This window comes from Parambassis ranga, chromosome 10 (assembly GCF_900634625.1).
Source record: "Parambassis ranga chromosome 10, fParRan2.1, whole genome shotgun sequence".
Taxonomy (NCBI): domain Eukaryota; kingdom Metazoa; phylum Chordata; class Actinopteri; family Ambassidae; genus Parambassis; species Parambassis ranga.
Genome location: NC_041031.1, coordinates 15,539,519 through 15,552,332, shown reverse-complemented (window position 1 = coordinate 15,552,332; position 12,814 = coordinate 15,539,519). Strand labels below are relative to the sequence as shown.

Sequence of the window (12,814 nt, the reverse complement as noted above, 5' to 3'; positions counted from 1 at the left end):
TCATTTTTAACATTGCAAAACATAGAAAATTCTTCCACTTACTCTTGAGTCATAATAATGAATCAAGATTAATATTTTAGAGTAAATAATCAAACGTTCCAGAGAGTAATAGTTCACATATTATGTTTATGTTTACTATAAATAGTTTGTTACAATCCTACTTTATCTGTTAGACGTTGTTTATTTTAAACTGTGTGATGATTTTAAAGGTAAGAAATGATCAAACTATTTTAAAAAATATGTAAACTATATTTTTGATTCTTCCACTCTGCACATCAAATAAAAAGGCAAAACAGGAACGTGTCTTAATATAAAAAAAAAACATTTAAATGGAATTCGAAACATACGTGCCAATCAAATTATTTGAACGCCTGAATGCACTGCCCTGTCCTTTCATTCAAGTGAAAAGTCAAACTTTCTTTCCTGCAGGAGCAGGGTTTTATTGTGACAGGCGGAAGTGTTCATCCCCCCCAGGAAAGGGGACGCAGGTAGTGACGACACTTCCCCCTCGCTCCTGGGATTTTTCCCTGAAGTTTTCTCTCTTCTCCGCTCCAGGTCGCTGTGAAGTGAACTTTTGTGTTTGTTTCAGCTGTGAAGTTAAACTGCATCATGTCGCCGCCGTCACGACGGCTTCAGACGAAGCCGGTGATCACCTGCCTGAAGACCTTCCTCATCTCCTACAGCCTCATTTTCTGGGTGAGTCTCTCTCTGGACGTGTAATGGGGACAACAATGGGCTCCGAGCGGCGCTGAAGCCTGCGGGGCTGCGTTTCCTCAAATCTCTGCGGCTCCGTTTGTTCAGCTTGCGCTGGTTTATGTTCAGAACAGCCACTTGTTGATAATATGATCAGCGTCTTTGAACTAAAAACATTCGAAAACATTTGAAACTTTAGTAAAAACTCTGCTGTTTGCATCTATTTTTCAGCTACGTAAAGCTGCAACAGGAGTCAGTTAATCGATTAATCACAAAGTCACACAGAACAAAGAGACTTACATAAAAAGTCTTTTTTCATGTGAAATAAATGCAATAACTCTGATTTGATGCTGCTACTAACTCTAACAGTGATGCTGTTTAAATGATTTCCTGTTATGTTATTATCCAGATGGATTCAAAACTAACTGATAAAACTCTTTATTTTCTTATTTATTTTATTGAATTTGGAATTCAAGACCACAGAATATTTAAGTACATGAAAATTAAACCATATGATGATACCAAATTTAGCACAAAATGAGTTATTCGAGGTTACTGTGTACCTCTAAACAATTGGAATAATCAATGATGTTGTTTATTATTGGACATATATTATTCATATAGTCAGCTGGCAGTTGTCACAGTATAGATTATTGTATAATATTCGCTTTGACCATCAATAGGTTGTTAGATGTTTAGCTGGATAAACATACAAATCAATACGTGTGATTTTTGAATATTGGTACACTCTGCAGTGTTGGACTACAAACAGACTGACCACTTGTTAGCAGGCGCCTTCTTTAGACACATAAACACAGCGCTGGATTTACTGGTTTGACATGACACATCAACATGGAAGCCATGATAACCATCAACATTGTTTTTTTCTCAACTAATAAATTAATGATGACAAAAAATTACCCATAATCCAACACCATTTTAAAGGAAAGTAAAAATACTAAAACAAAGATAATTTAAAACACCAGTCCCTTGAACCCAAAGGCACTGAATAGGTGATGTTTATGATTCCTTCTTGGTGAAGTTTAATTGGCTTCCTGTGAATGGACTTATCAGTGGTTGCAGCTGTAGCTAAAAGCCTTTCTTTGATCCTTTAGTCTGTTTGTTGGTCACGTAAAAAGCAAACGCACACACAAAAAAAATTCCCACGATTTGACAATTTTAATGAAGCATCATTTGAGGACAAGAGTAATCACTGGCTGCAGCCTCATCATGTTTGTTTACAGAAAATAAACACGAGCTCGTCCTCAGAAGAAAATGAGCATTCATCGTCGCTCTTCCTGTTAATCTTTGTACCGAGCAAAGAGCCATCTGAGGCTGCTGCTGCAAACACAAAGTTCAGGTCTGTGCTTTTATCTGGCAATTTATTGCTGCTGGCTGGTTGAGCTGATGCCTCCCCTCGGGCTAATGACTCTGTGTGGGGAACGTTAAAAGAAAGATGCAGAGATGATTGAACCACAGGCCGTGGCCAGAGACCAGGTGTGTTTTTACTGAAACGCTGACGGGGCAGACAAACAGTCAGCAGAATATTAATCATGGATCTAATAACAGGGGGTGAAGGGAGAGGTTTTTTTTTATTTATCAGCTATGAGGAGGAAGCTGTTTGTCTGGCTGCACAGATACAATCTCTCCTCGTAACTCATCTGCCCCTCTTCTTCTCCTCCACACTGTGGAGTCAATAAGGCAAATTGATTAGGGGAAATTGTGTATTTTCATTATCACACACTGTGACACAAACCTCGTCCGGTCTCAAAGCTAACCACGAGGTGCTTTTGAGCCTTTTAATCCTTAAAATTCCTGCTTGTGTGTGTGGCTCTTTGATGCTGGAACTGACTCGCCCTGCTGTCGTCTTCAGTTCACAGGCGTGATCCTGCTGGCCGTTGGGGTGTGGGGGAAGGTGAGCCTGGAGGCCTACTTCTCCCTGGCTTCTGAGGAGAGCACCAATGCGCCATATGTCCTCATTGGGACTGGAGCCACCATCGTTATTTTCGGACTGTTCGGCTGCTTCGCTACATGCCGCGGCAGCCCGTGGATGCTCAAACTGGTCGGTGAATATGCAGTTAGAAGCACTGGTGCTCAGATGTGACTGTGTGTTAAAGGACTTTCTCTCTGCTCCCTCAGTATGCCATGTTTCTGACCTTGGTGTTCCTGGCTGAGCTGGTGTCTGGAGTCTCAGGCTTCATCTTCAGGCATGAGGTGAGGCTCTTTTTTTTTTTTAAAAAAAGCTGGTTACATCACTGTGTTGAAACATGTAACTAACTTTTATTTTGAATTCACCAGATCAAGGCCAAACTCAGCACCGTCTATAAAAATGCAGTGCAGACCTACAATAACACGGACAGCAGCAGCAGCAGCGCCGCCGTGGACACCATTCAGAGGACTGTGAGTGGGAGGAATTCCATTACGCTAATTGTGTTGTTGTATTTGACTTTCTTGCATCTCACTGTTTAAACGAATGGACCATTATTTATATAAGCAGATTGCGCTGAACCACAGAGCAGCTCTTTCAGGCTTATCGCTGCAGGTCGTGTCACTGAGCTGCGGTCAGATCCTCCAGCTGTTTAGTTTTACAGCCTTTTTGTTGTGGTTAATTGTTCCTTGTAGTTGCATTGCTGTGGGGTGAAAAATTTCACCGACTGGGGTGACACCAAGTACTTTAAAGACAACGGCATCCCTCCCAGCTGCTGTAAAGTCAACAGCAACTGCACACCAGAAAACCTGAAAGACCTCGATAAGGCTGGGAAGGAAGTGTACGCGGTGGTGAGTGAGGACACAGTGGACACTGTCATACTGGGTTTGTAAAAAGTCCCCCTGTAAGTCTGTGTTTTAATGCTGTGCAGGGCTGCTTCGCACTGGTGACTGGTGTGATGGAGGCCAACCTGGGAATCATTGCAGGGATCTCCTTTGGGATTGCTTTCTTCCAGGTTTGTCACACAATCAGTATTGATTCTATTCAGTGGCAGGAAAGGCATCACACACCGACACATGACTGATATGAAGGAAGTTAAACACTACGGATATGATCTGTGCTGCTGACACACCCAGAGAGACACCAAACCCCACAGAGAGCCTGTCATGGTAGAGCAACAAAGGATCCGTCTCAAATGACCAGAACGTGATAATATCTAAACTCTGCCAGGCTCTCTTGCTGGAAAACTTCAGGGTACAGATACAAATCAATCAGAAGATATACACAGACGTCACTGATCTGAGCGACAACATAGCTGACACTGCAAAAACAGGGGTAACACTGACAACTACAGTCAATCTGCTTACATTAAAGGTAGTTGGACTCAACTATGATGTTTTGGGTACTGGCTTGAATGATTCAATAACATGAATAAACATGTGGCCTGGAATTGAGTTTAGTGATATCAAACAATTTTAATAGTCATGGATGTTCATTTATCCACACCTTTGTACAGGAAATATACATGTCTCTTCATTACTTAGAACAAATGTCTTCTGCAGTCTACATATTACCCATAATCATGGCTGGTTATTAATTAAAAAATGTAACAGATCAGATATTAATACAGCATTTAACCCAACATTTAACCAAAGTTGACTCTTGTATGTCAGACTGCATCTGTTTCTGTGAGTTGCACGTCACTCAGACACTCTGCAGCCTTTCACCTGCTGAGCTGCCGAGCTAACAGTAGCTGTTACATTTACCTCCCCTTCATCTTACTAAGTTGGCAGACATGAAAGTGGACGTGCTTCAGAATAGCAGAAGAATGTGATTTGACACCTGAGTTTAAGACTAGAGCTGTTGTTGAAAGATGAAGCGCTGTAACGCCTCTGTCTGCTGTGGACTTTTCAGCTCATTGGGATATTCCTGGCCTGCTGCCTGTCTCGATACATAACCAACAACCAGTATGAGATGGTCTAACAGCTGCCTTATGCAGGTAAGACTTTGTAACATACAACGCCACACCGACTGCAGCTTGGACCGGATGTGTGACCTGTTGTGTGTTTTCTCTGCAGGTCACTGACGGGCAGCTCCTGGTGCAAACTGAGCTGATATTTTAATATTTTGTGTGTTAGTTTTGATCATTTTAGAGAGAGAAAACACCCACTGCTTCTTCTTTTATGTACCAATGACAGACGAGCTGAAGGGAAAAGCTGAGTGTGACCAAAAAAAAAAGGAAAAGGGACCTGACATTTCACATTTAACTCCTGGGATTTCATTTAGGGAATTTTCATTAAGCTACACATCACCACACATTTTCATTTGAGTTAATTAATTTGTCCACGGTTTGTGTTTCTTGTCTTGCAGCTGCCTTGTTTGTAATTTTGCTTAAAATTAGTCTGTAGACGAGCAGGTGAAATGTAGAAGATGAAAGCTGCTACACTCTACGTGTATCTCTGTGTGACACTAAAGATGAGCTGTGTGGAGGGAAAAATCAAGACTTATTAAGTGGGCCAGTATTGTTGGAAGTTGATGTGTGCCAATAACGAGCGACCAGCCAACAGTTTTCAGTGTTAAATTCTGTTTGTGGATGCATGTGAAATACTTGAAAAAAATAAAGATGAACTCCAGTTATCTTTAACTGTGAGTGTGTGTGTGTGTGTTCTCAGCAGATCAGAATGTGTCTGTCTCACAGCTGTTCTTCTGCAGTCATACTCTGGCAGTCAGATGTCCTGCTTATTTGAGGTCTCATTGGGGATCCATATAAAATACAAGATACTAAATATGAGAGAAATTTGATGGAAAATAAAGCTGCATGTAGACCCTGACAGGAAATACATCAGACCTGTGAAAACTGTCAGTGTTTATATGCACATTAAGGGAACGTGTTTCCCTGTAAGATTAATTCTTTCTTTGCTGTCGTCAATAACAGAAATTTTCTGGGGAAATGTGTAAATGTTTATTATCAGCTATGTGTGCATGAGGTAGTTTAGCTCTTGTGTTTCCCTTTTATCTTGTAACTATTTAATGTCCGATGGCTGAGGTGGATAAGGAGTTCCTCAGCATGGAGGTCACACTTCTGTATCCCTGTCCTGAGGGTGAGCGTGTGAACAGTCCATACTGAGGACAGGAGGGGGGATGGAGCCAGTTTACCTGTGGACTCTGTGGTGGTTAGATGTTCTATGAGGAGGCCAGAGCAGTCCTGATGATGTCGAGCCTGCACAGAGGCAAAGATTAAAATCTGAGATCCGGTCATCAGGATCAAAGACAACGACGTGCAGCTAAAAAACTCCTCACATCTGCCAAACGGCTTCAAAACACTGTGTTCACACAAAGACAGGTTTACTGAGCTCAGAACGTTTCAATCAGATGTGGACATATTATATTAACCCAAGGACTGGTGTACGTCTGTTTATTCAGGTTTTAGATGAACCAAATGAGATGGCATGAATAGTTTAATAATATAACGCACGTGTGGCAGAGGCAACAAAGTACACCATGGGACTCAAAACTAACAACATAAAGTTCAGCCTCTTTTATAGAATTATAATTTTACAACCTTCTTTAAAAACATATGATTTAATTTGTGGTCCTGCTGTGAAAAGCTGCAGCTGAAACTCATCTCATCAATGAGCTCCAGCCAGCTGATCATTGATGAGCTGTGTTAAATACTGTGCTGTGAACGTCCTGCTGACATGAAACCTCCCGGTTAGAGACCAGTGTCGCTGTTTGGAGCCCTGTCGAACTAAAAGCATCCGGTAAGACCCACGCTTCAGAATATTTGAGTGTTAAAAGTGCATCAGGAGGAGTGATGAATTTATTAGACTATGAGCTGTTCTGTGCGGAGGCGTCGCAGTGGAACCACCAGGGGGCGGTGTTGTGTAACAATTTACTGCAGCTGCTGCGCACACAATTAAGTGATTCCTGCAGACAGGCTGAATTAATCTGAGGGAACCGAAACATGCATCAGTGCTTTTATTAGTCCAGTAAACTTGTAGTTCCTGGGACGGGGAGGCTGCCTCCACGTTGCCTTCAGGCTACAAACGGCCTGAAAAAACACGACAAGTAAACAGGCTGCAGCTAATTGCAGACATTTGATTGACAGAATGTGAGCTGTTGTCTGATTGGTCAGTTTCCGATCAGATGCTGCAGGAGTCCGCCTGCATCCTCCATGCAGTCCAATCGGCTCTGCAGGCGAACCAACCAACGGGGAGGGGTTTATGTGTTCTATCGTTTGTTTCCACCCACCACGACCCGGCTGTCGGGTATAAAAGCGGGGGTGTAGCTTCCAGTCAGTTGAGGAAAATTTTGTACTTTCCTTCACGGCGGGTGGTGCACGGTGCCTGAGAAGATTAATCAAAACCAGCAAAGAGTTCCCTCAGGTTACCTCGTGGTTCAGGTCAGTCTGCATCCTTCTCTTGTTTTTATTTATTTGAAGCCTGAAGCAGATCGCAGTTATGTTTCCGTACCAGGAAGTCAAGGTCACAATGATGTGATTGAGGCTTTCAATGCGGCAAAATTAAGATTGATCAGGTAGCAGGAATGTTTTCGGAGGTTAATCCGCATTTAGGTCTCTGTTCTGCAGCTGATCATGCGAACCAGCAGGTTTAGCTGTGATAGATCTGTGCAGCCTCACCGCATCCTCCCATTTCCTCGTTTCTCTTGCAGATCAGCCACCGTTTGAAAACAAACCACCGAGCAGCTCTGCCTTAAGAAGCCCACCTGCCAGCTTTAAACTGTAACCAACCCTAAGGCCTTCAAAATGATGCAGATCAGCAGCGACCCCGCCAGCAACAAGCACTCCCTCATCCACGTCATGCACCGCTTCATAGCAGCCGCCAACAACATGGATGAGACCATCATGGTGCCCAGCCTGCTCCGAGACGTGCCGCTGGAGGAGCAGGCGGCCAGCGAGGCGGAAGCGAACAACAACATCAACCAGCCACCGTGTCCTAACAAGCAGAGGGACATGTACGAGCACTACCTGCTCCTCAAGTCCATAAAGAACGACATGGAGTGGGGCCTGCTGAAGAGGGAGATGAGCAGCGGCGCCAGCTTCCTGGAGATGGCCGTGAAGCAGGAGGAGCAGCAGCAGCGGGTGACTGGGGAGCTGCCTGTGGATGACAACGCTGACCTGGAGCACCAGTTTCACTATCACCTCAGAGGACTGTTCGGAGTTCTGTCCAAGCTCACAATGCAGGCGGACCACCTCACCAACAGGTACAAGAGGGAAATCGGAGGCGGGAACTTCATGAGATAGAGCCCTCCACCCACCTCGACCTGGACTGCTTTGACTTGCCACAATGGGATGTTTGTGAAGGGGCCTCCATCACTTCCATTGGACAGTGAACTGACCAGGGCAACCTCTCTCACTCCTGATTTTAACACTCCCTTCTTTTTCTTCTTCCCCCCCAAACCCACTGAGAAACCAGTGAAACCTGCACGCGTCGGCCTCTTCGGAGAGGTTTGGTTTTGGTGCCCAGGTGGAGGTTTTACCCCAAAGTCCAGATGAAGCACAGCTCTGGTTTATGCAGAACCTCGCTCCCACGTTTGTTTCATTTCAGTTTGTCACAGTTGAATAAAAAAGGTGTCTGCCTGTAGGAGATATTGAATGCTGGTTGTTCTGTCCCCTCTTTGTTTTTAAACTGATTTTAATGCTGAGCTGAAGGGCTCCTGTCTGCACAGGTTTTAACATTTTTTTCCACTTGGTATTACTGTAACATGGTGTGCCTTGACTTTTTTTTTTATATATACATGTCTTTCTTCCTCCTCCTCCATGCCCTGATCAGTTTTCTTCCTTCCCATTGTCTGAAGGCTCATCTTGTTTGTCCTTTTTAGATATTTCAATCCAATTTTTTGTATTGACACAAATGCAGTAAATAAATAATTAAACCTCACGCTGGTGTTGTTGTCTTCACTGCTCACAAAAAAGGATGTGATGCAAGCCACAACACGGGCTGGTGTTCTTTTTGTGGTGTAAGCGCAGCACCTTATGTAATCGTGGCCTTGAGGGGATTTAAAGAAGCGTTACCTGACGGAGAAGTGCAGCTGCACCTTAAAGAGATCACAGACGACTAACACTCCACAGCCCTACATATCATTCATGCAAACACAAGCGAAGGTCCTGCACGTAGTAATATGGGACTCCCTGTGTTTTGTGTTGCTGCCTGACTTTTGTTTTGATATTTAGTGTCTACTGGTCATGTCAGTGAGGGTGCTGTAAACCGGTGTAAAGTGCACTGAACCATCAGGGTTGATAAGACTATTTGATAAATAAACAGCAGCCTCCATGTGATCTTGAAAGCGATCAGATCTCTGCAGCTTTTTTTGTCAAGTCTCACTGAAAAATTAAATTGATTTATATGTGTGTGTGTGTCTCTACCACCAGCTGCCACATCTAGATCCATCACTGAGTGTGAAACCCTCCCCTTAGCAACAGCTACAGCAGGAGCAGCCAATCCAGTTGCAAAGGTCCCCCCTCCTCCTCCCTCTCATAGCCCCAGCAGTGATTAAGAGAGATTGTAGTGTGATGAAGGGCACCCAGGAAGCGCCATGGTCGATCCTCTCTCTGACCAGCAGTATCAGCAGCGGCGAGCTCGCCGGGTGCAGAGAGTTTGCATAGAAAATGCAGCATGAGGCCTGCGGTGAGAGGCGGCTGTTGTCTGTTCCCTCTCACAAAGGGCCTCACAAATGGCTGCAAGTCAAAATGGCTGTGCTGGTCAGTGTGCCTCAGCCCACTCAGATAAACTGGGTCACCCAAGCAGGTGACAGCTGGCCACGCAGGCAATGTGAATACAAATGAAATCTGCAAAATACAGCATATTTATCCTCTGAGTCTGTGTTCATTCCTATGTTGTATTAAAACTTTATCAGACATGCTTTTTACAAGCACAGCAGACACACACAGTGACACAGTGAAACTCCTACAAAAACTGATCATGCATGAGATTTAATAACATGCTGTTACTGATCAGCTTCATTTGGCCGATTGTTGATGCCGCTACTGATATATTCACAGATTCTTTTCCACATAACTGCAGAGAACATCAAGATTTTGCTGTAGAGAAACAAACATAATCCGTTTTCTTTTTACATCTTTGACATAATTTATGATGGATCCAATATAATAGTAATACTTCTAATTCTTCTGGTAAGTTTTAGAGCCCAAAACTGAGCTGAGAGACTGAATATTATAAATGAACTGATAATTTGCTTAATCAGACTTTTCCTCCATTAAAAGAGTCTGGTTTCTTTGTGCAGTTGCACACAGCAGACACACACAAACACATCTCAAAGGCTCTCAACTGTGACAGTGATATTCTGTAACACAACTCTGACTGCCAGCATGCACGACTCTCCAAAGTTACGTTACTGTCTTGAGAAACCTGAGAGCGAACATTTGCAACAACTCACTGCACTGCAGATGTGAAAAGTCACCCTTCAAAGTTCACTGTCTGGGTTACACATTAAAGAGGTTAAATGTCTTTTAGTGTATTATTAGGAGTTTTAATTTGTTGTGTGTGGAAGTCAGAAATCTAATGTGAAGTGTTCGGGTGTTTTTTTTTTTTTTTGGAGTGTTGCAACATGTCTCGCACTCAGTGCACTGACTGATCTTAGGACATTGGATGTTGAGGAAGCTCCATGTGGAAGGCAGGTCTATGCCCAGCCCTGCCCTGCAAGCATGAGGCTGCGTGACAGCAGACTTGGCAGACAGTGTCAGTGTCTGCTGTCCCTTCCCCTGGCAGGGCCCTCAGTAGCACTTTCTGTTGCTCAATGGCCATAAAACTCAGAGCTGACAGGGATAAAATAAAGCCACAGACTAGCAGACATCAGAGATTATCAATTCAGGAGGAAGGTCAAGTCAACCTCGCACAGGTGACATGACGTCTGAGGGTCAATAATTCTATATACAGACTGCTATCTGCATGTACAACTCCAATATGTATCTTTCTGCCACAGCTCCACCCTGCTGGCTCTTATCAGTTAGTTACTGTGAACTTTCTATGGTAACAGCAGAGCTCCCTGTGCAAACAGCTGACTGTATGCACTGTACTGTTTGCTCTAGTATACAGGCACGTCCAACGAAAACCTTCAGGCGAACCGAGTCAAACAAAAGACACAAACGACAAACTGAGAAAACATTAGCTTTTAACTTACTCTGAGTGATTCATGAACTCTTCTGGACTAACAAGTTCTGTATTTATTTAGCATTTTACTTTGGCCTAAACCATTTAAGCTTTATAAACTTAACCATGCTGGGGACCTGGGTCTTAGCCAGTCATTATATTATTTTGTACTATTGTCCACTTAAATACACAGTTGGGTATAAGTTTATTATGTCCCTCAAAATGTTGATCAAATGCAAAAGTATCAGCAGTGGTGTTATAATTATATGTCTTCATTGGATTATTACTGTGCACCAAGCAGCATTTTATGGTTTTGAATGGTTGTTTAATCTATAACTGTGCCTGTGTAACCATATTTTATCAGCTGTCGTACCATGTGCACCCACATTATGAGCTCAAATCAAAATGGGTCACTGCATTTAAGTGCTAAAAAAGTGTCAATATATCATGTTCTGGTCTGATCACCTCTACGCTCGGTGAGAAAACCCTTATAATGAGGCTCATCAACAAGCTGATGTCCAGAGCCTTCACATTTTGTAAAAGCACAATAAATGCATCAATGTTCCGTGTTATTATGTAATCTACTAAAAGCTTACACCAGGACCATAAAGCTGCACACAGGTACTTCAGTCAGTGGACCTCTCTCCATGGTTACCTGTCTTTAGAGGTCTGAACTTCCCATCCAACAGGTTTTGCTCCAGGGTAACGGGTGCTTGTTTGTTGTGTAATACGATGAAGTGAGCGCAGTCTGCGTGCAGCAGGGTTAGTGTTGCTAGGCATTGCCATGGCGTAAAATCGTCTCATGTGAAACCCACATCATTGTGCACGGCTCGGACTCACAATGTGCTGCCTTGTGCTGCAGGCATAATGTGAACCAGCACGCTCACTCATGTCATTAACATTTCTGCGTGTTCGACATCTCTCTGACTGCACAGCTGCACAAAAAACAACTGAAGATTAAACAAAACGTGTCATATCTCTGCTCCAGCTTTCAATGAAATACTGAGACAGTTGGCATTGTTTGTTTTGAGGCTGGTTTGTGACTCTTTGTGGCCATTTTGCATCAGTTTGTGTCACTTTTTGGCTGTTTTTTTTGAGGGGTGTTTTGATTTTTAAATAACTCTTAGCTGTTGTTTTCTGGCTCTCTGGGTCTGTTGTGTGTTCCTTTGTGTTTTTTGTGTCTGTTTTGGGAGGTTCTTTGTGGTTGTTGTTTTATCTTTGTGTGTAGTTGTTTGGTTGTTTGTTTGAACAGACATGTTATCAGTCACTTCACAAACAGGTTTGATCCATAAGCCCTGGACCTAACCTCAGACGTTGACGCACCATCTGCTAATATAAGACTGAATATTTATGGAGATTTGGATTCAGCATTTACTTAACATCTGTTCTACATTATCAAGAAAACAACACATGTTCTATGGACAGATTTTGAATGCAGCAAACGTTTATAAGTAGTTTCATGTATCTGCCGCTGGTAGAACATTTATGAAGGAATCACACCAAAGAATGTGAGTGTGGCTTTGGATGGAAGCTGCTGTCCTGCCTTCCAGCGTGCGCTCTTTGTCTGGGAGCATGGAGGCACAGCTGTGATCACGGGAACATCATGTTCTCCTTCAGACGAAGGCTTTTCCCACTGATCCCCGACAAAACACAGGCACCACCCCTTCCCAGTTTTCTCCTCCACTTCATGATAACACTTGGACTTGACTTGTTTCTGTGTGTTTTTCATGCTGTGTTGTTTGGGTTATAATAGACTACTACAGCTGCTGAGGGGCGGAGGACACTGGATTCCTCAGAGTGCAATAGTTTTCTATAGAACACTTGCAGCTGAGCTCTTGGTGGTATATGTTTCCTTTACTGCCCAGAGCCACACTACAGTCAGTACGTGCCCGCTCTGTGCAGAACGTAGGGGAGGGACGTATGAGGTTATGTAAGAGGCCGGCGGGTGGGTGTGGAGTTCAGCTGGAGCAGCTTACAGCCTGACACAGAGTGTCTCTGAGAGGGAACAATCCTCTCACCGCGGCCTTGTCTGCTGCTCATAGCCTATATGTGCTGCTTATGTGGG

General features: G+C 43.5%; 2 protein-coding genes across 2 annotated transcripts; both read left to right on the top strand.

Annotated features, from left to right (window-relative positions):
- The first annotated feature begins 484 nt into the window (after window positions 1-484).
- Window positions 485-4,910, top strand: tspan6 (tetraspanin 6). The gene is made up of 8 exons (XM_028416056.1): window positions 485-696; window positions 2,567-2,755; window positions 2,833-2,907; window positions 2,992-3,093; window positions 3,316-3,471; window positions 3,552-3,635; window positions 4,535-4,619; window positions 4,699-4,910. The coding sequence occupies exons 1-7, from the start codon at window positions 610-612 to the stop codon at window positions 4,601-4,603; spliced, it is 762 nt and encodes a 253-aa protein (XP_028271857.1). The 5' UTR covers window positions 485-609; the 3' UTR covers window positions 4,604-4,619; window positions 4,699-4,910.
- A 1,954-nt stretch (window positions 4,911-6,864) lies between these two features.
- On the top strand, window positions 6,865-8,520 carry mid1ip1l (MID1 interacting protein 1, like). Its single transcript, XM_028417055.1, has 2 exons — window positions 6,865-7,022; window positions 7,292-8,520. The coding sequence occupies exon 2, from the start codon at window positions 7,386-7,388 to the stop codon at window positions 7,881-7,883; it is 498 nt and encodes a 165-aa protein (XP_028272856.1). The 5' UTR covers window positions 6,865-7,022; window positions 7,292-7,385; the 3' UTR covers window positions 7,884-8,520.
- Window positions 8,521-12,814: the final 4,294 nt, after the last annotated feature.

What these genes read in the sequence shown, in the direction of transcription:
- tspan6 (XM_028416056.1), top strand. Translation starts at nt 610, where the DNA reads ATGTCGCCGCCGTCACGACGGCTTCAGACGAAGCCGGTGATCACCTGC. An exon ending in CCTACAGCCTCATTTTCTGG is followed by an intron (nt 697 to 2,566) that starts GTGAGTCTCTCT and finishes TGTCGTCTTCAG; the next exon opens with TTCACAGGCGTGATCCTGCT. An exon ending in TGGACACCATTCAGAGGACT is followed by an intron (nt 3,094 to 3,315) that starts GTGAGTGGGAGG and finishes TGTTCCTTGTAG; the next exon opens with TTGCATTGCTGTGGGGTGAA.
- mid1ip1l (XM_028417055.1), top strand. Translation starts at nt 7,386, where the DNA reads ATGATGCAGATCAGCAGCGACCCCGCCAGCAACAAGCACTCCCTCATC.